This window comes from Eptesicus fuscus, chromosome 11, assembly GCF_027574615.1.
Source record: "Eptesicus fuscus isolate TK198812 chromosome 11, DD_ASM_mEF_20220401, whole genome shotgun sequence".
Lineage (NCBI taxonomy): Eukaryota > Metazoa > Chordata > Mammalia > Chiroptera > Vespertilionidae > Eptesicus > Eptesicus fuscus.
The window spans coordinates 93,212,740-93,237,500 of NC_072483.1; the positions used below are offsets into that span (position 1 = coordinate 93,212,740).

The 24,761-nt window shown below is 57.0% G+C and overlaps 1 protein-coding gene across 1 annotated transcript in view; it reads right to left on the reverse strand.

Moving 5' to 3' along the window:
• Positions 1–24,761, reverse strand: part of ITGAV (integrin subunit alpha V) — a 53,653-nt gene that overhangs the window by 26,813 nt on the left and 2,079 nt on the right. Inside the window, exons 2-8 of the mRNA XM_054722883.1 lie at positions 17,823–17,950; positions 11,646–11,737; positions 10,255–10,369; positions 6,571–6,632; positions 3,395–3,440; positions 2,239–2,364; positions 1,141–1,185 (exon numbers count right to left, since the gene is read on the reverse strand). Of these exons, the coding sequence (XP_054578858.1) occupies positions 1,141–1,185; positions 2,239–2,364; positions 3,395–3,440; positions 6,571–6,632; positions 10,255–10,369; positions 11,646–11,737; positions 17,823–17,950 (614 nt within the window). The remainder of the gene's footprint in view (positions 1–1,140; positions 1,186–2,238; positions 2,365–3,394; positions 3,441–6,570; positions 6,633–10,254; positions 10,370–11,645; positions 11,738–17,822; positions 17,951–24,761) is intronic.

Consider the following 24,761-nt stretch of genomic DNA (forward strand, 5'->3'; position numbering starts at 1 on the left):
AGTGAGGGGGAGTGGAGCGAGGGGAGGGTGGAGCGAGGGGAGGGTGGAGCGAGGGGAGGGTGGAGTGAGGGGAGGGTGGAGTGAGGGGAGGGTGGAGTGAGGGGAGGGTGGAGTGAGGGGGAGTGGAGCGAGGGGAGGGTGGAGTGAGGGGAGGGTGGAGTGAGGGGGAGTGGAGTGAGGGGAGGGTGGAGTGAGGGGAGGGTGGAGTGAGGGGAGGGTGGAGTGAGGGGAGGGTGCCGATTGGCCTGAAGGAAGGCGTAGCCCCGCCCTCCCAGGGGACTGCCTGCAGAGCAAGGAGGACGGAGCCAAGGAAACACAGAGGAACCTGGTCCCTGGAACTTAATTCGCTCCAGAAGGCCGTCAGAGCAGCGATCTGATCGAAAACGGATCATTTTCCCATTAAATGATGTGGATTAACCGTTCCAGACCCCCAATGATCCCCATGTCAACCTTTCCTACATACAGTCCATGTCTAACGCGCTGTCTAACCTATAAACAAACACCGCTTTTCTTAAATTCGCCGAACCACCGCCGGCCAGCCTTAGAGGAATATTCCTGCCACTGCCTCCCAAGCTGTCCCAGGCCAACGGCTTTTCTTCTGTCCAAATCAACAAGGTTTGCTAGCTCTTCCACGGCCCGTGGCTGCTGCTGTGCGAGCACAGGTCACACCCTGCCCTGGGGAGGCCTCCTTGTTTCAAAGGGGTGCCAATCGCCGGCCTGGAAAGCCCCCTCTCCTCGGCCCGGTGCCTGCGGGTGCTGGCTGTCCCGCTGAGGTGCCAGCAGGAAAGGGCTGTCAGGTCGAAAACTGAGGATTTGGTCGACAACCGAGACATTTTTTCCTGTGACCAACTTGGTGGAGAAGTGAACTGTTGGAGACGGGAGGCGTTCGAGAAGCGAGGTCTGACTGTAACGGGTGGGGGGCTGGGAGGAGACTGAGCACCCCACCCCCAGCACAGGCCCCACCGCCTCAGTCGTGACCTGAGGACATGGGACGCGGCCAGCTCCTGTCCACGCACGAGCGCCGCCCTCGCTTCCGGGACATTCCATGAAACGGCGTCACAGCTCGTCACCGGCTGGACCTGCTCTACGCTAAGCCCCCGTGTTTAAAAAAGGGTGAAACGCGGTTCGAGCCGATCCTACCGTCTATGCCATCGCCGTTGAAATCGCCGACCGCCACCGAGTAACCTGCACCGGGAACAGAAGGTGGAACAGCATCAGGCGGGCATCCGCGTGCTCGCCGCAGGATCCTCAGGCAAGTCCTCCAACGGCAGTATTTCCCCCTCTGGGGTCACAGAGTCACGCGTGCATGAGGAACGCGCCTTAAAGAAGGCACCTGAGCTAAATATTCGAAGAGCAGAACTCTATTCGAAACGCACGCCTGTTTTACCAGCGTCACGGAGTTCCTGGGAAACGGTAAGTGTGCAATTCATCGTGAAGCAGCGACGCGTAACCGATTTCCTCACCAGCCCAGCGCCGAGCCTGCCGCGTGCACTTGGGTTAATGAACCAGAGACATTGGAGAAGAGAGCGAGCGCCCATAAATGCTAACGCCACAACCGTTGTTTAACGCAGCAAATAACAGGAGCTCGGAGCCGGGCCGCCTGGGCGTGAGGTCAGGACAGCGCGCCGTAAGTGAGGGGCTTTGGGCAAGCTGGGGGGCCTCTCCGTGCCCGAGTTTCTTTTATGTAAAATGGGAACAATGACTGTGCACGTGACGGACTTCTTGTGCGGATTCAATGCGTTAATACGGAAGCACCTGGCACAATACCCAGCAGCCTACCTTAAAAGCTACCTGCTGTTACTATCACAGTACAAACCAGCGGTCGGCAAACTCATTAGTCCGCAGAGCCAAATACCAACAGGACAACGACTGAAATTTCTTTTGAGAGCCGAAAACCGACTTCTGCGCATGGGCCACGAAGTTTCCATCGCCCTGTACGTGCGCGCCCGCACGTGGCATTTTGTGGAAGAGCCACACTCAAGGGGCCAAAGAGCCGCGTGTGGCTCAGGAGCCGCAGTTTGCCGACCACAGGTATAAATGATCATGCTCTTAAATTTCAGTTACTGAAATGTAACATAACCTAGGTATTCAAAATAACAATTTGAAATTACACGTCCCTTACGTTATAAAAAGGACACAAAAACCGGAATCTATTTCACGGAAGAGTTCCCTACGGAAAGCAGCAACTGCAAGTCCACTCGAGTCCAGGACACGAACCCAGGTGTTGGCTTTACCTACCCAAGTAGCTGTCGTCAAAAACAGCCTGCGCGGTCCGCGTCGCCAGCTGGTTGCTGTACTTGATGCTGTAAACTTTGGGGTCGTATTTAGAAACAATTTCTGCCACCTGATCCGATATGAGCTGGCCTGGAACACAGAGAGAAAAATAGTAACTTTCCAACGGGAGCGTTAAGATGCATGGAAAAAACAGCATCGATGTTACTATTTCTAACGATGAGCCGTCAGTACCTCTCCTTCACAACATTAAATCTGAAAGTGGACTTTATTTTTAAGACACAATTATTTCTATTCCATCTAGTACACACTTAAAATTGGTCTCTGCTAATAAACAAAATTTTCTGAATAGAGACTTCGTCTTAATTCCCTAAAAAAAAAAAAAATCAATGTTAAATAAATGGAATAAAATCAAGGGCTATTTTCCAACAAAATTGGCCCTGATTGCCAGCCAGGTCTAGGGACCCTACCCGTGCACAAATTTCGTGCACTGGGCCTCTAGTACTATATGTTATGTTATATACTATATATATATATATATATATATATAAAACACTATAAATATTGCCTTATAATCCTTTAAAAAACACTGTGTAACTGGTAAGTGATTATACAGGGTGTCCCCAAAAATGTGTATGTACTTTGAATGATTATGAAGAGATGTTTATTAACATACAGTTCATTTTCAAAACCGAGTTATTAGCTGCTAAAGTGTAGATACATTTTGGGGGGACACCCTATAGACTGTATTTTTTTCTATTTCTTTCTAAGTGAAATAAGCCAATCTGAGAAAGACAAGTATCACGTGATCTCACTTACGTGTGGAATCTAATGAACAAAATGAACTGACCAACAGAGTAAGACCCGAAGCAGGGAGGCGTGGAACAGACGGACACGCCTCGATGTGGGGGTGGGGGGTGAGCAGAGATAAACCAAAGAACGTATATGGGCACGGGCAATAGGGGGGGGGGGCGGTTAGAGGCTGGGCCGAGAGCGGTCAAGGGGGGGAATGGGAGACATCTGTAATGCTATCAACAATAAGATATATATATAATATATATATATAAAAATAACAATGATTTGAAATCTCACAGGAGCACGAGAAGACAGGGGGTGTCGGTCAGCACGGTCGTTAGGGGTGATCTGAGCCACGCTCACCTACCTTGCCAATAAAAGCTACCAGGACCGCCAAGAAGCACTCTGTCGGCCTAGATGAAATCAAACGAAACGCTGTATTTAGAAGAGGAAGCTTTAAACCCGGGAGCCGTGACATACACACGAGAGCGCCGTCTATGCACATGTATGAGTGGAACATAGAGACACAGACATTAAAGCGACAGAATCATAAATCTCAGGCGCATCCAACTCCGTCTCAGGCCTTCCCAAGGTACCTTTTCTAAAACACAACAGAAATGAGAAGCTATAACATATCCATTGAATATACGAAAATTAACGCGCGTAACACACCACCCACGGGCTCTGTGGCTCGTGGCTGCTTCACCGACGTGGCACGAACGTCATCACAGGGTTACAACTCGGAAAAACGCCGCTCCCTACTACTCCTACTGCAGCTGTGACCACACGGGCCATGTCCTTCCTCAGAGCCTCACAAACGCTCCCGCCGAGGGACGTGTTCGTGTCCCGCAGACCTAAGCGGGGGAGGTGAGAGGGCAGGCCGCCGGGGCGTCGTGCGCAGACACGTGGCTCCTGACCGGCCCTCCTCGGGCCTCCAGCCAACGGCAGGTGCCGCGCTCGGGTGTTCCGTGTCCACGCTTCCCCTCTCGGGAGGCGCTTCGTGCTGGAGGAGAAGGACACCACGTCCCCCGCCACGTGTTCGCGGACCCCCAGCTCTCAGCAGCCGGCTCGGGGCTGCGCAATAGCTGCTTCTGCCGCCTGCTCTGAAGCGACACCGGTTCCCCGGACGTGAGTGAAGAGCGCGAACCGCTAGTGCAGCCGTGACTGCGCAGTGAGAGTACTCCCACACGTGCCGGCACAGGAAACACAGACACGTTTTAAAAAACACAGGAGCCATTTGAAAAGACATCACGCAAGTTCAAACCTAATTAATGTTTATGACCACACTTTATCTCTTTGTTTTGCTTCCTTAAATTCTGAACTGAGTAAACTTTGAATTGTGAATTTCAAATTGAGTAAGTTAAAATCGATTACTTAGTAAGGAGAGAGCTAACTATAATTATCAGTACCTAGCCTAGAAAAAAGATTTAATAAAACATAAAACATTTTTTAAAAAAAGAAAGTGCTTTACGATTATAGTTGATGCTTTAATACATTTACGGCACGCTGCCTCACATCTCCTAAGAAAGCCGTAGTTCGCTCTCCAAGGAAGCTCTACTTTTAATCAATCAACATATCGGTGAGGCTTCTCTAAGAAGTAATTCAAACTCTCAATCCCATATTCAAAATGCCCAGACCCCCGCCCAAAATAACCACACACACCAAACCCCAGGCAGGAACGTGCTCAAGAAACTGCCTTTGAAATGTAAACCCAGTTCCTATTTTAGGAAAAAGATAAAGACCATCAACTCTGGAAAGCATGTCAGCCCGTCAGAAACCGCGGACCCTGCCACCCGGCCCGGTCCCACCACCGTGGCTGCGGGTCTGCTCGGTGCACGTCACCGGTGGGAAATGCCCACGTCTCTCCGCGCGTCCGTGACGGAACTCGAACTTCGTCACAAAGCTCCCGATGACGCTTCTCTGAAAAGTCAACTTCCATCAAAGCCAGAACACGGAACGTTCCAGAAACTGGAGATTTTAACGGTGAGTCACAATAGTTACCTGCCGCCCACCGAGGCTCCCCCTGCTCTCCGTCCCCACGCTGATGCCAATTCCAGAAAAAGCAGCATCGAGGGCGAGAACGCAGAGACCACCACCCGCTGGGGTCAGGTTCACCGGCCGGGGTCACGTTCACCCGCCGGGGTCACGTTCACCCGCTGGGGTCAGGTTCACCGGCCGGGGTCACATTCACCCGCCGGGGTCACGTTCACCCGCTGGGGTCAGGTTCACCCGCCGGGGTCACGTTCACCAGCCAGGGTCACATTCACCCGCCGGGGTCACATTCACCCGCCGGGGTCACGTTCACCGGCCGGGGTCACGTTCACCGGCCGGGGTCAGGTTCACCGGCCGGGGTCACGTTCACCCGCCGGGGTCAGGTTCACCCGCCGGGGTCAGGTTCACCGGCCGGGTCACGTTCACCGGCCGGGATCACGTTCACCTGCCGGGTCACATTCACCCACCGGGGTCAGGTTCACCGGCCGGGGTCACATTCACCCGCCGGGGTCAGGTTCACCGGCCGGGGTCACATTCACCCGCCGGGGTCACGTTCACCGGCCGGGGTCATGTTCACCAGCCGGGGACACGTTCACCCGCCAGGGTCACATTCACCCACCGGGGTCACGTGCACCGGCCGGGGTCATGTTCACCGGCCGGGGTCAGGTTCACCCGCCGGGGTCACGTTCACCCGCCGGGGTCACGTTCACCGGCCGGGGTCACGTTCACCGGCCGGGGTCAGGTTCACCGGCCGGGGTCACGTTCACCGGCCGGGGTCACGTTCACCGGCCGGGGTCATGTTCACCAGCCGGGGTCACGTTCACCGGCCGGGGTCATGTTCACCAGCCGGGGTCAGGTTCACCCGCCGGGGTCACATTCACCCACCGGGGTCAGGTTCACCCGCCGGGGTCACGTTCACCGGCCGGGGTCACGTTCACCGGCCGGGGTCAGGTTCACCGGCCGGGGTCACGTTCACCCGCCGGGGTCAGGTTCACCCGCCGGGGTCAGGTTCACCGGCCGGGGTCACGTTCACCGGCCGGGGTCAGGTTCACCCGCCGGGGTCACGTTCACCGGCCGGGGTCACGTTCACCGGCCGGGGTCACGTTCACCCGCCGGGGTCAGGTTCACCCGCCGGGGTCACGTTCACCCACCGGGGTCACGTTCACCGGCCGGGGTCATGTTCACCAGCCGGGGTCACGTTCACCGGCCGGGGTCATGTTCACCAGCCGGGGTCAGGTTCACCCGCCGGGGTCAGGTTCACCGGCCGGGGTCACATTCACCCGCCGGGGTCACGTTCACCGGCCGGGGTCATGTTCACCAGCCGGGGTCACGTTCACCGGCCGGGGTCACGTTCACCGGCCGGGGTCAGGTTCACCGGCCGGGGTCAGGTTCACCCGCCGGGGTCACGTTCACCGGCCGGGGTCACGTGCACCGGCCGTCTGCACGAAACAAGCCGCCGTGACAGAGAAGCTGAAGCACCGACGCGTTAGTTTTAACCACGACGGAGAGGAAGGCGGCTGGACTCTCGTTCAGTCTTAAACGGGAACTTACTTTCGTGAAATCAATGCTGAATCCTCCTTGACAGAAGCCCTGTCCGTCAGCATCAATATTTTCTAAAAAAAGAAAAAAAGATTGGAAATACACACACGCCCCCTAACAAGCGAACACCACCGAGAACAGCCCTGACGTCACCGTGACGACGCGACAGGGCACGCGTCTCACCACGCGGGCTCTCACGGAGCCGCCATCACGTTATGAAAAGTACACGCGTGTTCTCTCAGCGAGGATCACAGAGATGAAAGGCCCCGGCCAGTCACCAGGCAACGAAGATGCTGGCTTTCAAACTTCTTACTTTTAACCACAAACCACAGCAAGATTAGCTTTTATCTCTCACACACACACACACACACACACACACACACACACAACACGCACATACAGAACTAAAACGTTTCACAAAACATTGTCACCGTTCTTACGTACCGCACACGCTACCATCCTGTAGTTTATCCCATTCCGTTCCTTTTTTTTTGATGCCTGGCTATGACCCGCTATTCTGACTTCGTAAAACAAGGAGGAGCTGTGATCGGAGTTAAAAACTCCCCTTCGAAATCCCTACAGTTGGGAGGTCCTGGCACTAGTGAAGAAATACACACATTCCTAGCACATACATTTCTTACGTACACTTTATAGCCAATGACAACAACAAAACCTACTTTAAAACAGTCCAGGACTTCGGGGGCAGCCAGCACCTGACTGATGTTCTGGGAGAAGCAAAACACGGACCGCTCCTCACAACTCGTTCGGTTCTGGGGCCGGTGAGCGCGGACGGCGTTCAGCATGACACCGTCAGGCACTGTTGCCCGATAACAGACGCCATCCTTCTACTCCTCGGGGGCGACCCTTTTCGGGGGGCGATTTCTGGGCAACTGGTCTATTCATTTAAGTGAGATTTAATCGTGAGTAATATTGTACCTAGAATAGACGTAGGAGTGAACCTACAGATTCTTACTTTGAGGATAAACAGGAAACAGTGAAAAAAAAAAGGCTATTCTTCACTTGGCAAGGAATTTTCTCTCCTTAACCTACTTTTCAATCACAGCGGACATTCGGGATTCCGTTACTTTCAGGTGCACAAACAGTGATTACACATGTACATGCCTTGTGGAGCGATCACCCTGATCCTCTCGAGGAATTCTTACAGCCGGTGTCGCCACAGAGAGATAGTCACGCCACCGCGTGGCTGTGGCTGCCTCCCGAATAGAGGAACCGAAACCAATCTATTTTAAGTCATTCGGGTCTTACAGCCGATGTCGCCACGGGCAAGGACTTTTGTCAAATACTCCCACCAAAAATTCTGAACCCTTTTTTAAAAACCTGGGAACTGCCCCGAGATTACACACTTAATATTCCACAAAGAAGTAAACCTCAAGAGTGTGGTTACCCCGTGTAAAACTTCCTGCCCCGGAGGCCCGGGAAGTGCCGGCCGGGGTTCCCGGCGGCTGTGCAGTCACACGGAGGGAGTCTCTCCGACCTCAAGCCAGACGTGCGTTCCCGCTACTCGAGTCCCATCTGGGGCGGTTTTGGGCCAGTGATACGGACGTCCCCTCGTCATCAGACTTCCTCGGCTTCCCAGAACACCCCGTAGAAACCACCACTGCCCTTTAAAACTTTCCCAACAGGAACACTATTTTTCTGTAATGGGTGTGGGGTTTTTTAAAATTGATTTTTAGAGAGAGAATAAGGGAGAGGGAGAGAGAGACAGAAACATCCATGATGAGAGAGAATCACGGATCGGCTGCCTCCCGCACGCCCCCCATGGGATGGAGCCTGCACCCCGGGCCTGTGCCCTGACCGGGAATCCAACCCTGACCTCTTGGTTCACGGGTCGACGCTCAGCCCGAGCCACGCCGGCCGGGCCGGAACACTGTTAAACGGAGTGTTGGTGCGGCCGTTAAGGTTTATGCTGACCACCACCTCCCGCAGAGGAAGCTCTGGTTGGCACCCTGCGGGCCGTGACCACCTCCCGCAGAGGAAGCTCTGGTTGGCACCCTGTGGGCCGTGACCACCTCCCGCAGAGGAAGCTCTGGTTGGCACCCTGCGGGCCGTGACCACCTCCCGCAGAGGAAGCTCTGGTTGGCACCCTGTGGGCCGTGACCACCTCCCGCACTGGAGCGGACGGTGTCGCCCACAGCGGCGCCCACGGCAGCAGGAGGGCAGCTCCCGTGTGCGCAGCCTCACGAGGCCGGGCCCGTGCTGAGCCCTCCCTGGCAGCATCCCCTGTCCGCAGGTCACAGGTGGGGAAGCGAAGGCACGCCGACCGAGGTCAGAGCGGCTCGGGGGGCGGGAGCAGGAGAGGGTGCGCGCGGGCGTGTCTCCCAGGAGGCGCGGCCCCTCCTCTCCTGGACGCGGACCCTCAGGAGCCACCGGGACGGGAAGCCCGCTGGACGTGAACACTGAGAAGGAACTATGTCCGAGGAACGTCCTCGTCAGGAGGGGGGACACGCGCCCCGTCGGGGCCTGGGAGTGAGACGGCACGTGCGGCGCCCACAGACGCGACAGGAAGCTCAGAGCTCGTGTCATCGGAACCAGGGAAGTGGCTCACGGTCAGCTTCCAGCCCAGGGTGTCCACGTGGGTCCTGTCCGCGTGGCTCAGGGGCGGAGCGTCGACCCGTGAACCAGGCGGTCACGGTTCGATTCCCGGTCAGGGCACAGGCCCGGGTTGCGGGCTCCATCCCCAGTGTGGGGCGTGCAGGAGGCAGCCGGTCCATGATGCTCTCTCCTCATGGATGTTTCTATCTCCCTCTCCCTCTCCCGTCCTCTCTATCGATTAAAAAGGAGACTGTATTGGTCTAAGGTTCTCAGACCGGAGTACCCATCCAAGTCACCCGTGGAACTGGTTTAAAATGCAGGCACCCAGGCCTGCCCTGGTCCTACTGCGTCAGAATCTCTGGCGTCTGTTAGAAAAGCTCAGTGGAGCCCTGACCGGTGTGGCTCAGTGGATAGAGCGTCGGCCTGCGGACTGAAGGGTCCCGGGTTCGATTCCGGTCAAGGGCATGTACCTTGGTTGTGGGCACATCCCCAGTAGGGGGTGTGCAGGAGGCAGCTGGTCGATGTTTCTCTCTCATCGATGTTTCCAACTCTCTATCCCTCTCTCTTCCTCTCTGTAAAAAATCAATAAAATATATTTTTTAAAAAAAGAAAAAAGAAAAAAGAAAAGCTCAGTGGAGCTTCTTTTGACGAAAAGTGACTAAAAATACAAGCTGCCAACATCGCGTATCAGTGGTCACTGACCATGGAGGATGGAGACTCCTCCCGGAGACAAGCCGCCGCCCGCACGCCTGTCCCGACTCCACGTTAACGGGACTCGCTTCACTTTGCTGTCACCAACCACGACAGCCTGTCTGTAAATGTTACCCCCACACACGCACTCACACACACACGCGCGCGCACTCACACACACTCACATGCACACACACACACACACACTCACACACACGTGCACTCACACGCACTCACACGCACACACACTCATACGCACTCACACACGCACTCACACGCACTCACACACACACGCACACACACGCACTCACACACGCACTCACATGCACTCACACACACACACACACACGCGCACACACACACACACTCACACACGCACTCACACGCACTCACACCCTTAGCCATCTAGGCCCCAGCCCTGTTCGCAGAGGCGGGTGCACATCCCACACGTACTTGACCGGCACGGGGCGTACTCCACGGTCCGCGCGCCGTCCTGAAGGAAGCAGGTGCCCACGGGCTCTCGCTCCTGCTTCGTCTCCGTCCTCCAGTGGTACAGCGGGGCGCAGGCCTGCCAGCAGAGGGGCCATCAGAGTGAGCGCGAATTCCCCAAAAACCAGCGTCTCAGACCATCTCGCCTGCCTCAGAGCCGCAGTCCTCTGACGTGGGCTCCGACGTACGGAGGGTGCGTATTTCCAGCCACGGGCAGGACGGGAAGGGCTGGGGAGAAGGCCTCGACAGAGAATCGGGGGCCCAGAGCCGGCCCCGGGGACACCCCACACTGAGAACGTGAGCACAAGAGGAGCCGCTGAAGGAGACCACACAGGAGAGGCCAGCGAGAGGGGGGGCAGCCAGGCCAGGATGGGGTCCGCAGCCAAGGGAAGGGCATGACTTCAAAAAGGGGGGGTTGCCAGGCCAGTGTGGCTCAGTGGTGGGTGTCGACCCATGAACTAGGGGGTCACGGTTCAATTCTGGTCAGGTGCCCAGAATGCAGGCTCAGTCCCCAGTGTGGGGCGTGCAGGAGGCAGCCAATCAATGATGTTTCTCTCTTCCTCCCCCTCTCCCTTCCTCTCTCTCTAAAAATCAATAAAAACATATTTTTTTTAAAAAGGGGGGGTCGGCTGACTGGGGCTGAGGGGGGCATTAAAACACGTGCCAATGGATCTCCAGGACTGGAAGGCGGGGGAGGGGGGTCTGGCTGTGCCCACCTGAGCCTGCTGAGTGGCTGGGAAGAGAATGAACTGGAGGAGTGGACATGGTTACCATAGAAACGACTTTCTGAAAGAGGGAAAGGGAAAGGATGAGGCCAGGAGGAGGTTGCTGCGTTTTTATTTATTCGTCTTACTTTCATTTTTTAAAATATTTTTTTTATTGATTTCAGAGAGGAAGGGAGAGGGAGAGAGAGAAGAAACATCCATGATGAGAGAGAATCATGGGTCAGCTGCCTCCTGCACGCCCCACACTGGGGACCGAGCCTGCAACCCAGGCGTGTGTCCTGACTGGGGATCGAACCCTGACCTCTTGGTTCATAGGTCAATGCTCACCCATGAGCCACGCCAGCCAGGCAGTTGCTGCATTTTTAAAGAGAGGGGGTACTCAGGGGGTGATTACCCAGCGTACACCACTCCTAACCCTGGCTGGGGGGAACCGTCGAGGGAGGGGAGAGATGGAAACGGAGGGCGGAGGCGGACAGGGCAGGAACCAGGCCTGCGGAGGGGGCGGCCTGGGGCCCGCGCTGTCTTAGCTCCTTGTTCCCTGCGCCCGCACGCAGTTACGCTCAGATCTTAAACACGAAACTCCTTCATTTCCACATAAACGGACTGCGAGCGAACATCCAAAACACTCACCAGAATTTTGTCCTGCTTGGACCTCACGGACGCGCCGAACCACTGATGGGACTTGAATTCCAGCGGGTCGTCCTTGGCAAAGTCTCTGTTGCCTGGAAAACAGACATTGTGAGGGGTGAGCATCGAGCGGCACGTTCTCAGCAGAACAGCTGGTCTCCACGCAGCGGGTTTGACGGCGTGGCTCTGCGCTCTCCAACCCGGCATCACGTATTCAGCTCCTGTCTTTCCACCTAATCGGGAAGGATGACGTAGAGATGCCTTAGGGCGTCATTAACCCATTTAACATATTTGTGTTGATCTCAGAGAGGAAGGGAGAGGGAGAGAGAAACATCAGTGATGAGAGAGAATCATGGATTGGCTGCCTCCTGCAGGCCCCGCACTGGGGATGGAGCCCACAACCCGGCCTGTGTCCTGACCGGGAACCGAACCCTGACCTCCTGGTTCATAGGTCGACGTTCAACCACTGAGCCCCGCCGGCCGGGCTGAAAAAATGTCTAATGTGTCCGTCTCCAAAGGCCTCGCTCTATCGGGGTCCCAACACCACTTCTCGCAGTGGCCACGGGGCTCCGTTGTGTGAGCAGCGGGAGGAGACGAGGAGCGGACTGGTCGGTATGTGCCCTTCCCCGTGCGAACCAGGCTCCCGGCAACGGCTGCCGCCCTGACGCCGCCCTCGCCACGCGGTCCACTGGGAGCCACCACGCCAGCCCGCCGGTCACCACGCGGCCGCGGGGTCCTCACACGCCCGCCGCCACCGGTCACAGCCGCCGCCGCGTCCCTCGGGAAGCTGGCTCAGAGGACGTCCCCGTGACCGCCCCGACCCTCCTCCTCCCGCTCCCGCTGGAACCGCGTGACCCGCCCTCGGGCAGACGCTCCGCGGAGGCAGTGAGGATGGGGCCGGGCCTCCGTCTGCACAAACGGACAAGCAGCCGGGACACAGCCCGGCCCGGCCGCCCCGCGGGCACGGAGGGAAGCGGACCCACCGCGTCACAGCCCCGGGCCCCCGTCCAGGGCTGCCCGACTCCGCGGGCTGCGGGGGCCCGGCCCCGAGCTCCCGGGGAAATGGGACTCGGTCGACGCGGAGTCCCCGTGGGAGGGCACGGTCCCCGGGCCCCGCCAAGAAAGACCCCGACGTCCGTGCATCCTTCTGTGAAACCCCTCAACGGCCTCCTCCGAGCTCCCGGGGAAATTCACGAGTCTGTCACACAGAGCGAGAGGAGAGATGTGTCCCCATCCTACAAACTAACGTGTTTCGTCACTTTCAAAAGCCGAGGAGAGCCCTGGCCGGTGCGGCTCGGTGGTTAGAGCGTGGCTCGCGGACTGAAGGGCTGAGGGTTCGATTCCAGTCAAGGGCACGTGCCTGGGTCGCAGGTGGGAAGGCAGCTGCCCCCACGAGCAGGAATGTGCATGTAGCGTAAAGACTCGTTCCAAGGTAACAGGAAATAAAATACGCGCCAGTAGGGGAGTAGGGTCACAGACCAAGGACAAGAACAGGCAGCACAGAACAAAGTAAACCAGGAAGAGCTAACAAGGAAAGGCCGGACTCACGAGGAACCAGGAACGCCAATGAGACAAGTCAACGTTTCACCGGACGGACTGAGCAGGATAGGGTCTGGGTGGACTGGGGACGGGTTGTACCGTCTCCGACGTGGCAAACACACACCACAAGTTTGTTAAGCACATCCCTCTGCCCGGCCGGCGCGGCTCAGTGGTTGGGCATCGACCTATGAACCAGGAGGTCAGAGTTCGATTCCGGGTCGGGGCACAGGCCCGGGTTGGGGTGAGGGTTGGCTCTCCAGAAGGGGGCGTGCAGGAGGCAGCCGATCCATGATTCCCTCTCATCACTGATGTTTCTCTTTCTCTCCCTTCCTCTCTGAAATCAAAATAAAAGTATGTTTTTAAAAAACCACATCCCGCCCTAACCGGTGTGGCTCAGTGGATAGAGCGTCAGCCTGCAGACGGAAGGGTCCCGGGTTCGATTCCGGTCAAGGACATGTACCTTGGTTGTGGGCACATCCCCAGTGGGGGGTGTGCAAGAGGCAGCTGGTCGATGTTTCTCTCTCACCGATGTTTCTAGCTCTCTATCCCTCTCCCTTCCTCTCTGTAAAAAATCAGTAAAATATATTTTTTTAAAAACCATATCCCTTTGACTTCTAAATTTCATTTTCAGAAACTGATTCTAATTAATTAAAATTCGAACAAAGAGACAGATGGAATACATGATTTTATGTATTTCTACACACACACGCATACACACAGGCACACACACAGGCCTCAGGATCACACACAAACATGTCACACATACAAAGACACCCACAGCCACCGGTTTCCTGGGTGGTGGGACAGGGAGAGTTTTATGTGCTTTTAGCTCAGTGAGTGAGTGTGCAGTGTCTGTCTAACATCTGAGGCGCTGAGGGAAAGCAGTGTGGACCGTCCGTTCACCTTCACACACAGTCAGTCAGGAACGGCCCCGTCCTGTCCTAATTAACTCGATGCTTATGTTTCATCTCCCACACGGAAAGGGGTTCCAGCTCCTAAAATTCAGGGACACGGAAACGGAACCAGCTCCCGCCAGCCCTCTTCGCAAGCATCGTCCCTCGTTTCTCTCTTCCACGTCCCAGGGCCCAACCTTCGGGGCAGTCTAAGACAATCCGTTAAAAACAGCAACTCTAGCCCTGGCTGGTTTGGCTCAGTGGATAGAGCATTGGCCTGCGGACTGAAGGGTCCCGGGTTCGATTCCGGCCAAGGGCACATGCCTGGGTTGCGGGCTCAATCCCCAGTGGGGGATGTACTGGAGGCAGCCGATCAATGATTCTCTCTCATCATTGATGTTTCTCTCTCTCTCTCTCTCTCTCTCTCTCTCTCTCTCTCTCTCTCTCCCCTCTCCCTTCCTCTCTGAAATAAAAACAAAACAAACAAAAAAAAAAAACAGCAACTCTAGGTATTCCTGGGAAAATGGAGGTGAGTAAGCTCTCTGACTTAATGAGAAAACAGCCCCTTGATTACGAGACTCGGACGGCCCGCGCTTAGACGTTTGTATTCGTGAAGGAGGTTTGCTTTCTCAACTCCGAAGTGCCCCTCCCTCTCTCCACGATTTTAGGGCCCTGGAGCTGCAGCGTGAGGAGCCACGGCTCACTGAAGCGCTAGTCACGTCTGCATATAAAAATGGACCCTAAAATCGTGATCTAGGAGCAGGAGAAAGTGCTACTCATTTACATAACATGAGTAACAGGCACAGGTGCACGCACACACGTGTCACACACATGAAGGTGCCCCACCGCTGTCCAGGGCCTGGCCGGCGTGGCTCAGGTTGAGCATCGACCTATGAACCAGGAGGTCAGGGTTCGATTCCCGGTCAGGGCATGTGCCCAGGTTGCGGGCTCTACCCCAGTATGGGACTTGCAGGAGGCAGCTGACCAATGGTTCTCTCTCCTCATTGATGTTTCTGTCTCTCTCCCCCTCTCCCTTCCTCTCTGACAACAATAAAGATATTTTCAAAAACTAATTAATTAAAAAATAAAGTAAAATTAGATACAATTTCTTCCAAAAGAAAAGAGGAGGAGTCAGGCCCTAACTGGCTTGGCTCAGTGGATGGAGCGTCGGCCTGCGGACTGAAGGGTCCCAGGTTCGATTCTGGCCAAGGGCATGTGCCTTGGTTGCGGGCACATACCCAGTGGGGAGTGTGCAGGAGGCAGCTGGTCGATGTTCCTAACTCTCTATCCCTCTCCCTTCCTCTCTGTAAGCAATCAATACAATATATTTTTTTAAAAAGAGGAGTCAGAACCGCAGAGCCGGAAGGAGGCACCAGGAAGGCCACGTCCCCGGGACGGGTGTGCGGCTGTGCATTCACGGGGTCGTCTCTCCCACGGGGACAGGGACCCAGGCCTCCCCTCCCTCCACGAGCGAACACAGGCCTTTTGAGAGCGCCCGCCGCCGTCAATGCCGCCTTGTCCCCCAGCGACGAGCCGGAAACGCTCCTGAAAGCAGCTGGCAGTTTAAGACAAAAACGCTTTGCTGGCGGCTTTTGTTTCAAAGCCAAGTCCGTGTTAAGCCTTAAAAAGAAGGGGGCGTGTCAGGTCAGAGTGGTCCAGGAAGAGGCTTTAAAGGATCCTAAGAAAATTCCGTTTTGGCAAAACATTCCAAGTGTTAAAACAGCAGCTAACGGCACGCGTGCGAGCCACCTGGTGACACAGGGACGGGACTCGCTGACTCTCCAACGGCCTCGCTCTGCAGCGGGGAAGGCAGGCCACCTCTGGAGAAAGAGTGTCGCTAGAAAGAAAAGCCCTGGCCGGTGTGGCTCAGTGGGCAGAGCGTCGGCCTGCGGACCGGAGAGTCCCGGGTTCGATTCCGGTCAAGAGCACGTACCTCGGTTGCAGGCTTCTCCCCGGCCTGGGCCCTGCCTGAGGCGCGTGCAGGAGGCCGCCACTCGATGTGTCTCTCTCACATGGATGTTTCTCTCTGTCTCTCCCTCTCCCTCCCGCTCTCCCTACAAATCGAGGGAACACATCCTGGCTGAGGATTGAACAAAGGAAAAGGAGGAAAGAAAGGCCTTCACACAGTTACACACTTCAAATGCTGACCCACAGCCATCAGGCCGGCTCTCCAGGCCCAGCCCTCTGACTCGCCAACGCCCTGAGCCACAGCACGCCCGGCGGTGCTGACCGTCCATCGCAGCTTCTCCGGCTAAAGGCGATTTACCCACCAGGACCGTGTGGGCAGAACCCATGCTCTCCAGCAGCTCAGCCCCTCGTGATCACGAGTCCCATGGGCAGGTAGGACAGGACAGGCGTGTGGTGGCCGTTCTACTGGGAGAACTTCGATGGAGGTCACATGGGCAGGTAGGACAGGACAGGCGTGTGGTGGCCGTTCTACTGGGAGAACTTCGATGGAGGTCACATGGGCAGGTAGGACAGGAGAGGCGTGTGGTGGCCGTTCTACTGGGAGAACTTCGATGGAGGTCACATGGGCAGGTAGGACAGGAGAGGCGTGTGGTGGCCGTTCTACTGGGAGAACTTCGATGGAGGTCCCATGGGCAGGTAGGACAGGACAGGCGTGTGGTGACCGTTCTACTGGGAGAACTTCGAGGGAGGTCACATGGGCAGACAGGAGAGGCGACTTGATCACATACAACGTAACATCCCCGTGTGGGCAAAGACAGGCACAAATGACCTACAGCTCCTCCTGCTAGTCACAGATGTTGAGCCAGAAGACACAAAAGCCCCGACCCGTGACACGCGGCACCACAGGTCTTCCTCCGTGTGAGGAAACCTGAGCCTGTCCAGGCCCTTCTGGGTTTTCCCATGTCAGCCGCGTGTGGAACAGCAGCGTCTCACGCCGACGGCCTCACAGGGAAAAACCAGGCATGTGACCCGCGGCCTCCGGGTCGGTCTGATGACTGACACCCACTCTGGCACCGCTCACGACGGCGAACGGAACGAACAGCCCACGTCACGGTTCCCGTGTCACCGACTGGCATTCCCGGAGCGAAGGGGGTACAGGACCAGCAGGAAGTAACAATACGGAAAAGAGCGTTCATCTCCCCAGGCTTATCCTAAACCTCCCAAAGCCAGCAAGCCAGGGTCACGGGAAAACGCGTCCCGCTACTGCACCTGAAGAAGGCCACTCCGCTCTCCGGGCCTCTCTACGCTTTCACAGATACACACACACACCGACACACGTGCGTGCAGGGTTACACATACACGGTGTCCCCCCAAAATGTGTAAAATATAAACGGAAATGAGTAATTACTAATTCCAACGGGTTAAATCTGAAAAGAAGGAAACATCCTTCGCGCTGTCAGCTGATAAAGCTGTCACATTGGGGGCACGCCCTGGACTTCATTTCACCGATCTAAATGCAAACCTTACCTTCTTTATTGACTTCAGAGAGGAAGGGAGAGGGAGAGAGAGAAACATCAATGACGTGAGAATCATGGATCGGCTGCCTCCTGCGCGCCCCCTGTTGAGGATCGAGCCCGCAACCCGGGCATGTGCCTTTGACCAGAATCGAACCCGGGACCCTTCAGTCTGCAGGCCGGTGCTCTATCCACTGAGCCACACCAGCCAGGGCTACATATCTTATTTTATTAAAATATTACCGTTAAGTGGAAGCAAGCACTTTCAAAAATTAATATTCTTAAAAAACCAACAGCTTTCAGCAAGGGCCCGGCCGCGGCCTTACCTGTGGCGTCGAACTCGATGGGCTGGCACCTGCGCTGAGACGACCAGTCGCACTTGAGGACCTGGCCTCCCTCCACGATGCCGGGCTGCGTGGTGTTGGCCTTGGGCGCGCCCACCAGGAGGAACACGCTGAAACCGGGGAGAGGCGTTAGCGGGCAGGAAGCAGGAGCCTGTGCCAGGGTACCTGCACCCCCACATCCCCCCCACATCCCCCCCAAGCCCCCCGCTGCCCACGCGCCTCCGGGATGACCCTGCGGATGCCCCCAGCCCTCAGGAGGGAGCCACCCTCAGGGCGCGCTCGCCCGCGCTCCATCACCTCCCCACGACCCACGTCCTGCAGGGCGCGCTCCCCGCCAGGAGACCTGGCCCCCCTGAACTCGAGATGCGGGAGAGGCCCCGGGGCCCCTCTGGCGCGGCTCGGCCTGGGGTCTTGCCTCCAGGGGCCTGTGGGCTGTGACACAGTCAGAGCACCCTCTCCAGGCCGGAGCTCTGTGGGCCGTCTGCGTGGGGGTGCGTCCATCTCCACGTTTCCTTGTCGATTCCAGCTCCATGTCTCGGGGGGTCCCTGCCAGGCCACGCCGAGGGTCAGCGCTGGCCGCGTGGACGCCGCGGGCGAACCTGCCCCGACACCGCCCGCACCTCCAGACTCGGAGCGGACCGCGCCGCGAAGCGCCCCGCATGGCCCAGCGCAGGCACGCCCGGCCTGGCGAGCCCCATGCCGGCCCCCCATCCGGCACCCCGATTCCGCGAGAAGTCGGCCTCGCTTCCTTCAGCAAGAGCCGTGCCCGAGAGAAATCAGATGGCCCAACGGGCGTCCGCGAGCCCTCGCCGCCCTGCTTCTGGAGCGGAGCCGGCCCGGAGTCGGCCACAGGAACGTGTCACCGCAGCAGGCGGGTGCCACAGCTCCCCGCGCCCGGGGGGCATTCTGAGTGACGGTGGGCAGAAGGCGCAGCTCAGACACGGGGGCCTGTCAGGGGGCGCGGAGAGGGGGGCGCTCGCCGTCCCCTGACCCACGGCGCAGGCAGAGCACCCAGGAGCTGGGTGTGGGGTGTGGGGTGCGGCGGGGCTAGGCCGTCGGGCGGGACAGCTGGCTCTCGGGACACGCCTGAAGCCACACGCAAATTCACTTCTGGACGCTCAGCTCACACCGCGTCACACAGCCTCTCACGTCTGCGGTGGCTGTTAATCCTCACCACAGGATGCTTTCCCACGGCTTTCCAGAGAGTGGGTGAAGAGAGAGAGAGACATTGATGTGTGTGAGAGAGACATTGATGTGAGAGAGAGACATTGATGTGTGAGAGACATTGATGTGTGAGAGAGAGAGACATTGATGTGAGAGACATTGATGTGAGAGAGAGAGAGACATTGATGTGAGAGAGAGAGAGACATTGATGTGAGAGACATTGATGTGAGAGACATTGATGTGAGAGAGAGACATTGATGTGAGAGAGAGAGACATTGATGTGAGAGAGAGAGACATTGATGTGAGAGACATTGATGTGAGAGACATTGATGTGAGAGAGAGACATTGATGTGTGTGAGAGAGACATTGATGTGAGAGAGAGAGAGACATTGATGTGAGAGAGAGTGAGAGACATTGATGTGAGAGAGACATTTATGTGTGTGTGTGTGTGTGTGTGTGTGTGAGAGAGAGAGAGAGAGACATTGATGTGAGAGAGAGAGACATTGATGTGAGAGAGAGAGAGAGACATTGATGTGAGAGACATTGATGTGTGAGAGACATTGATGTGTGAGAGAGAGAGACATTGATGTGAGAGACATTGATGTGAGAGAGAGACATTGATGTGAGAGAGAGAGAGAGACATTGATGTGAGAGACATTGATGTGAGAGAGACATTGATGTGAGAGAGACATTGATGTGTGTGTGTGTGAGAGAGAGAGAGAGAGAGAGAATGTGGGAGAGTCGACTGCTGGCCTCCTACACACGCCCCGACCCGCAAGTGGGAGAGCCCACAGCCTGGTCCGTGTCCCTGACCGGGATTCAAACCCACAACCCCACTGTGCGCAGGCCACACCCAAACCACTGAGCCGCACCAGCTAGGCCGATCTTTTAGATTTTATCAAAGCTCTTTCCCCCTTTACGTAAGGTACCTCCCTGAGTGGAGAGGGCACAGCAGCACCCGGAAGAGACTTTCACGTTGACCGCGGAGCAGAAGGAACTGTGGTGTCTACAGGGTTAAACGTACCACAGCCACCTGTCACCGCCCCCGGGACGTGCGAGGCCACCTCCTCACAAACACGCGCTGTGGAAACTGCCGTCAACTTGTCGCATTTCGATTCTGGACGCTTCGCCCCGAGCTCGGAGCGAACACGCAGCCGAGCCCCGTGGGCGAGGCAGGAACAAGGCCGCCTTTCATCCAGGCTGAGGGGCGGCCTTCGGACGGACGGACGGACGTGGGTGTTCGCCGCGTCTCCCTAAGCCGCCTCGCGAGCAGCCCTGCCCACGGCCGAAGCGCGACAGAAAGGTGGGACCACACGGAGGGAAGTGCGAGCACGGGCAGTCCTGACGCGAGGCTCCCGGCGGGGAGGGAGCCCAGGAATCAAGTTCTTGCTCTAAAATGTCAGCATGTGCCCGGCCGGCGAGGCTCAGTGGTGAGCGCTGACCTGTGAACCAGGAGGTCAGGATTCAAGTCCGGTCAGGGCACAGGCCCGGGTTGCGGGCTCGATCCCCAGTGGGGGGACGTGCAGGAGGCAGCCGATCCATGATTCTCTCCCATCACGGATGTTTCTCTCTCCTCCTTCTCCCTTCCTCTCTGACATCGACAGAAACATACAAGGATAAATAATTAAGTAAATAAAATGTCAACATGGGATTGACGTTACTTTGGAGAGTGTCAGGGAAGTTTTGAAAAGTGAAGACCGGAGAGATGGAGGAGGCGAACCGGCCTTGGAGGACGTGGAAGTCTGAAGAGGGCGCAGGAGAATAACCCGTTCGTGTGGAACAAAGGATGCAGGACGGCCAAGGTGCTGAGAAAAGGAAGGGACAGAAAAAAACAACACAAATCACGGAAAACAGGAGCCGTTACCGTGCTGGGAGGTGCGGTTTGTCGTGTGGTTTTGACACAGAACACCGAGGGCCTGTGGAGGAGACACTTGCTGGAGATTAAGTAACTGTCCTTGGAGCCGATCCAGGAAAACCAGGGTCCGCCGGCAGCGGCTGGACCCGGCCGGAGCGGCCGCCGGGAACGGTGTTTGCAGACAAGCAGCGCAGTCCCGGGCTCAGTGTGGGACTGAGGCCCCCCTGAAACAACCGAACCCAGAGTGGTTTCCTTCTCCAAGCCTCAGCTTCCTCTGTGGTGAATGGGGCACAGCGTCACCGCCATCCCCACCGAGTGCGGTTTCAGGACGCGGGCAGCGGACGCAGCTCGCTCAGAACCCGACAGCATCCCCAAAGCACAGGACCAGGCATCGGAACCACCCTCCCTAGTCACACAGGAAATATAAACGTTCAAATCCACTATTTTTTAATATATATTTTTATCGATTTCAGAGAGGAAGGGGGAGAGAGAGAGAGAGAGAGAGAAACATCAATGATGAGAGAGAATCACTGATTGGCTGCCTCCCGCAGGCCCCACAGCGGGGATCGAGCCCACAACCAGGGCCTGTGCCCTTGACTGGAATCAAACCCAGGACCCTTCAGTCTGAAGGCCGACGCTCTATCCCCTAAGCCACACCAGCCAGGGCCAAATCTACTATTTTTCAAAGGGTTTTTTCTTTCCTTGGTTTCCTCCGAGGACCACGGATGAACTCAAATGCAAAATCGCGAAGAGGAAAGAAGGGTAGGAAGTCGCTGGCGTGCCCACTTCCGGCCGACGGTGGAGGCGTGGGGAGGGCACGCAGGGTTCGCTGAGGCTCACAGGCGTCCCCGGCCGGCAGCAAAGCCTCCGAGGCTCAGCAATCTCGTTTCTTATGCAACTTTCCCTCCAAGAAGTTTGGCCAAGAACGGCATCAGGTTCCCATCCTCACCGCTCTGTTCATTTTATTCTTTAAAGTGTATTTTTATTGATTTCAGAGAGGAAGGCAGAGAGAGATGGAAACATCAATGATGAGAGAGGATCCCTGATCGGCTGCCTCCTGCATGCCACCCGGGCATTGTGCCCTCACCGGGAATCCAACCGTGACCTCCTGGCTCATGGGTTAATGCTCAACCGCGGAGCCACGCCGGCCACTAAATGACCTGAGGCATTTCCATTCAATGACTTAAAATTAAGGTGAGGCCCTGACCGGTGTGGCTCAGTGGTTAGAGCGTCGGCCTGTGGGCTCAAGGGTCCCGGGTTCGATTCCGGTCAAGGGCATGTGCCTTGGTTGCGGGCACATCCCCAGTAGGGGGGATGCAGGAGGCAGCTGATGGATGTTTCTAACTCTCTGTCCCTCTCCCTTCCTCTCTGTAAAAAGTCAATAAAATATATATTTTTTAAAAAGACTTCAGAACCGAATGCTATTTCAGAGCCATCTGCGTTTCATCTAAGAAATGCTCCAGAGGCCGCCCGCTCAGGAGGCAGCACAGGGGCAGGACCTGAGTCCTGCACGCGGTCCCTTCTCCGTGACCCTGTCCCGTGGGCCTCGGGCCTGAGTCAGGAGTGGCCCACGCAGGCGTGAGGTCTCGGTCACACGGCTCCGGTCTCCGTGCGAACGCTGTTCACGGCGAGAAGAGAGCTGAGGCCCAGGGAAGCGAGCTTTGTGTCCAGTGTCGTTGGCACCGAGTTCTGAAAACGGTTACAGTGGTGAGGGGAGGAACAGGACATGAGTACCGCCCTCCGGATATGTTTTCCATTGATTTTTAGAGAGAGGGGGAGGGAGGGAGGGAGGGAGGGAGGGAGGGAGTGGGGAGAGAGAGAGAGAGAGAGAGAGAGAGGGAGAGAGGGAGAGAGAGGGAGAGAAGCATTGATGTGAGAGAGACACATCCATCGGTTGCCTCCTGCACGTGCCCCGACCAGGGCAGGATCGACCAGGTACGTGCCCTTGACCGGACGGAACCAAACCTGGGACCCTTTGGGGCTCGTCCAACGCCCTACCCACCGAGCACGCCGGCCAGGGCGGGCGTGCGCGTCTGACAGTGCAGGCGGAGTGGGCCTGAGAGGGCCTCCCCCTCCCCACAAGACGCAGCCGGGCCTCCCTCGGGCCCTGGGGGGACCCCGTGGAGGAGACTTCAGCGGCCGAACACCCGCAGAAAGGGTGCTCGAGACACGCCTCCCGGAAGCACGGGCGATGGCTGCAGGCTCAGGAGCCCGGCGGCGGGCACAGGGGCAGGGACCGGGCGCCACGGACACGCTCAGGCCCACGCCCGGGCGAGGGGCAGGGGACCGGCACCAGGAAGGGCCCGGCACCTTCCGCCGGTGACTAACCACTGGCCGATATGAGGGCAGTGCACAGGGAGAGGAAATGAATGCGAAGAAATATTTCAGGGGCCGGGAAGGGACCGCGGGAGGGCTCCAGGGTGAGTCCGGCCCATCTCGCCCAGTCCCCATCGGCGGACCCAGCAGCAAGCTAACCTGCGGGTCAGAGCATCTGCCCCCTGGTGGTCAGTGTGCATCACACGACTAGTCGAACAGTCAATGGACCGTCGGTCACTTCGCATATTAGGCTTTTAGGATATAGGGTTTCAGAGAGGAAGGGAGAGGGAGAGAAAGAAACATCAACGATGAGAGAGATCATGGATCGGCCGCCTCCCGCACGCCCCACACTAGGGACCCAGCTGCAACCTGGGGCATGAGCCCTGACCGGGAATCGAACCGTGGCCTTCATAGGTCGACGCTCAACCACTGAGCCGCGCCGGCCGGGCTGATTTCCATTTTTTAAGTGAAGCTCTGCCCTGAGCTCACTAGCCTATCGGTAACAACGTCGCTGATGCAGATTTCAAAGCACGGTACGAAAGCAAACCAGGCTGGACTCTACCTCACCCTGGAGGGCCCCGTGGGAGGTCCCGGATCCCGTGAGGTCATAGCAGAGTCAGCAACTTCACTGACTCACCCACCATGACTCACCCCGCGGCCTCACCAGGAACAGCGGATGTCTCCTGGCAGCCGTTCAACACGGCCGCACGTCCCGGGGAAAAACAAAGCCTCAGACCTCGGCCGGGCCCCCAGAGCTCCAGCCACGCTGAGGCACGGAGTGCTGACTCGCGCCAAGTTAAATGCTAACGCTCGACAAAAGACCCCGCGTTTTCAAAGCTATCACCATTTCTGTACAAATTAAACCCAAAAGAGCAGGCTTGGGAGCAACTAAAATCCCGTTCCTTAAGGCGTACGCTGGAAGGCACCTGAGGACAAGAATGTTAAGTACCAGGCGCTGACGGATGATTCAGTCGGAGAAGGGAGGGATGTCGCCGGGAGCCAGAGCCTCCGTTCATCACGTTGGGAAATCCGTGCTGGGCTCACAGCTCCGGAGCGGAAAACACCACACAGAACCGAGTTCCCGCGTCAACCAGGCCCAGCGCGCCCCCTGCTTCCGCCTGGTTTCCTGCTGCACCGCTGTCACCAGAGCGAGGGACCCGCATCAGACAGACTGGGAGCCGAGGGCGGGAAAGGAAAGCGGTGAGGTCACCTCCACATGGGGCGTCGCTGGCATCAAATGACCGTCCCGCCCCCCAAAACACGGCACTTTCAAATACAAAAATGGGGGAGGGGGTCAACCCAAGGGCGTGTGTGCATGCACATTAGCATAACCCATGGACACGGACACTGGGACGGGGTAGGAACGGCTGGGGGGCGGGCGAGAGGGGTGGATTGGGATGAAAGAAGACATTCGGTTTGTAAAACTTCAGGCAATAAAGAAAAATACAAAAACACAGTTTCCATTTCCAAGACCTGGAAAGACCAAGAACAGCTTCCCCTCGGAAAACAAGGTTTAAACATCGAAAGGCAGCCGGTGGCCTGGCCGGTGTGGCTCAGTGGACAGAGCATCGGCCTGCGGACCGAAG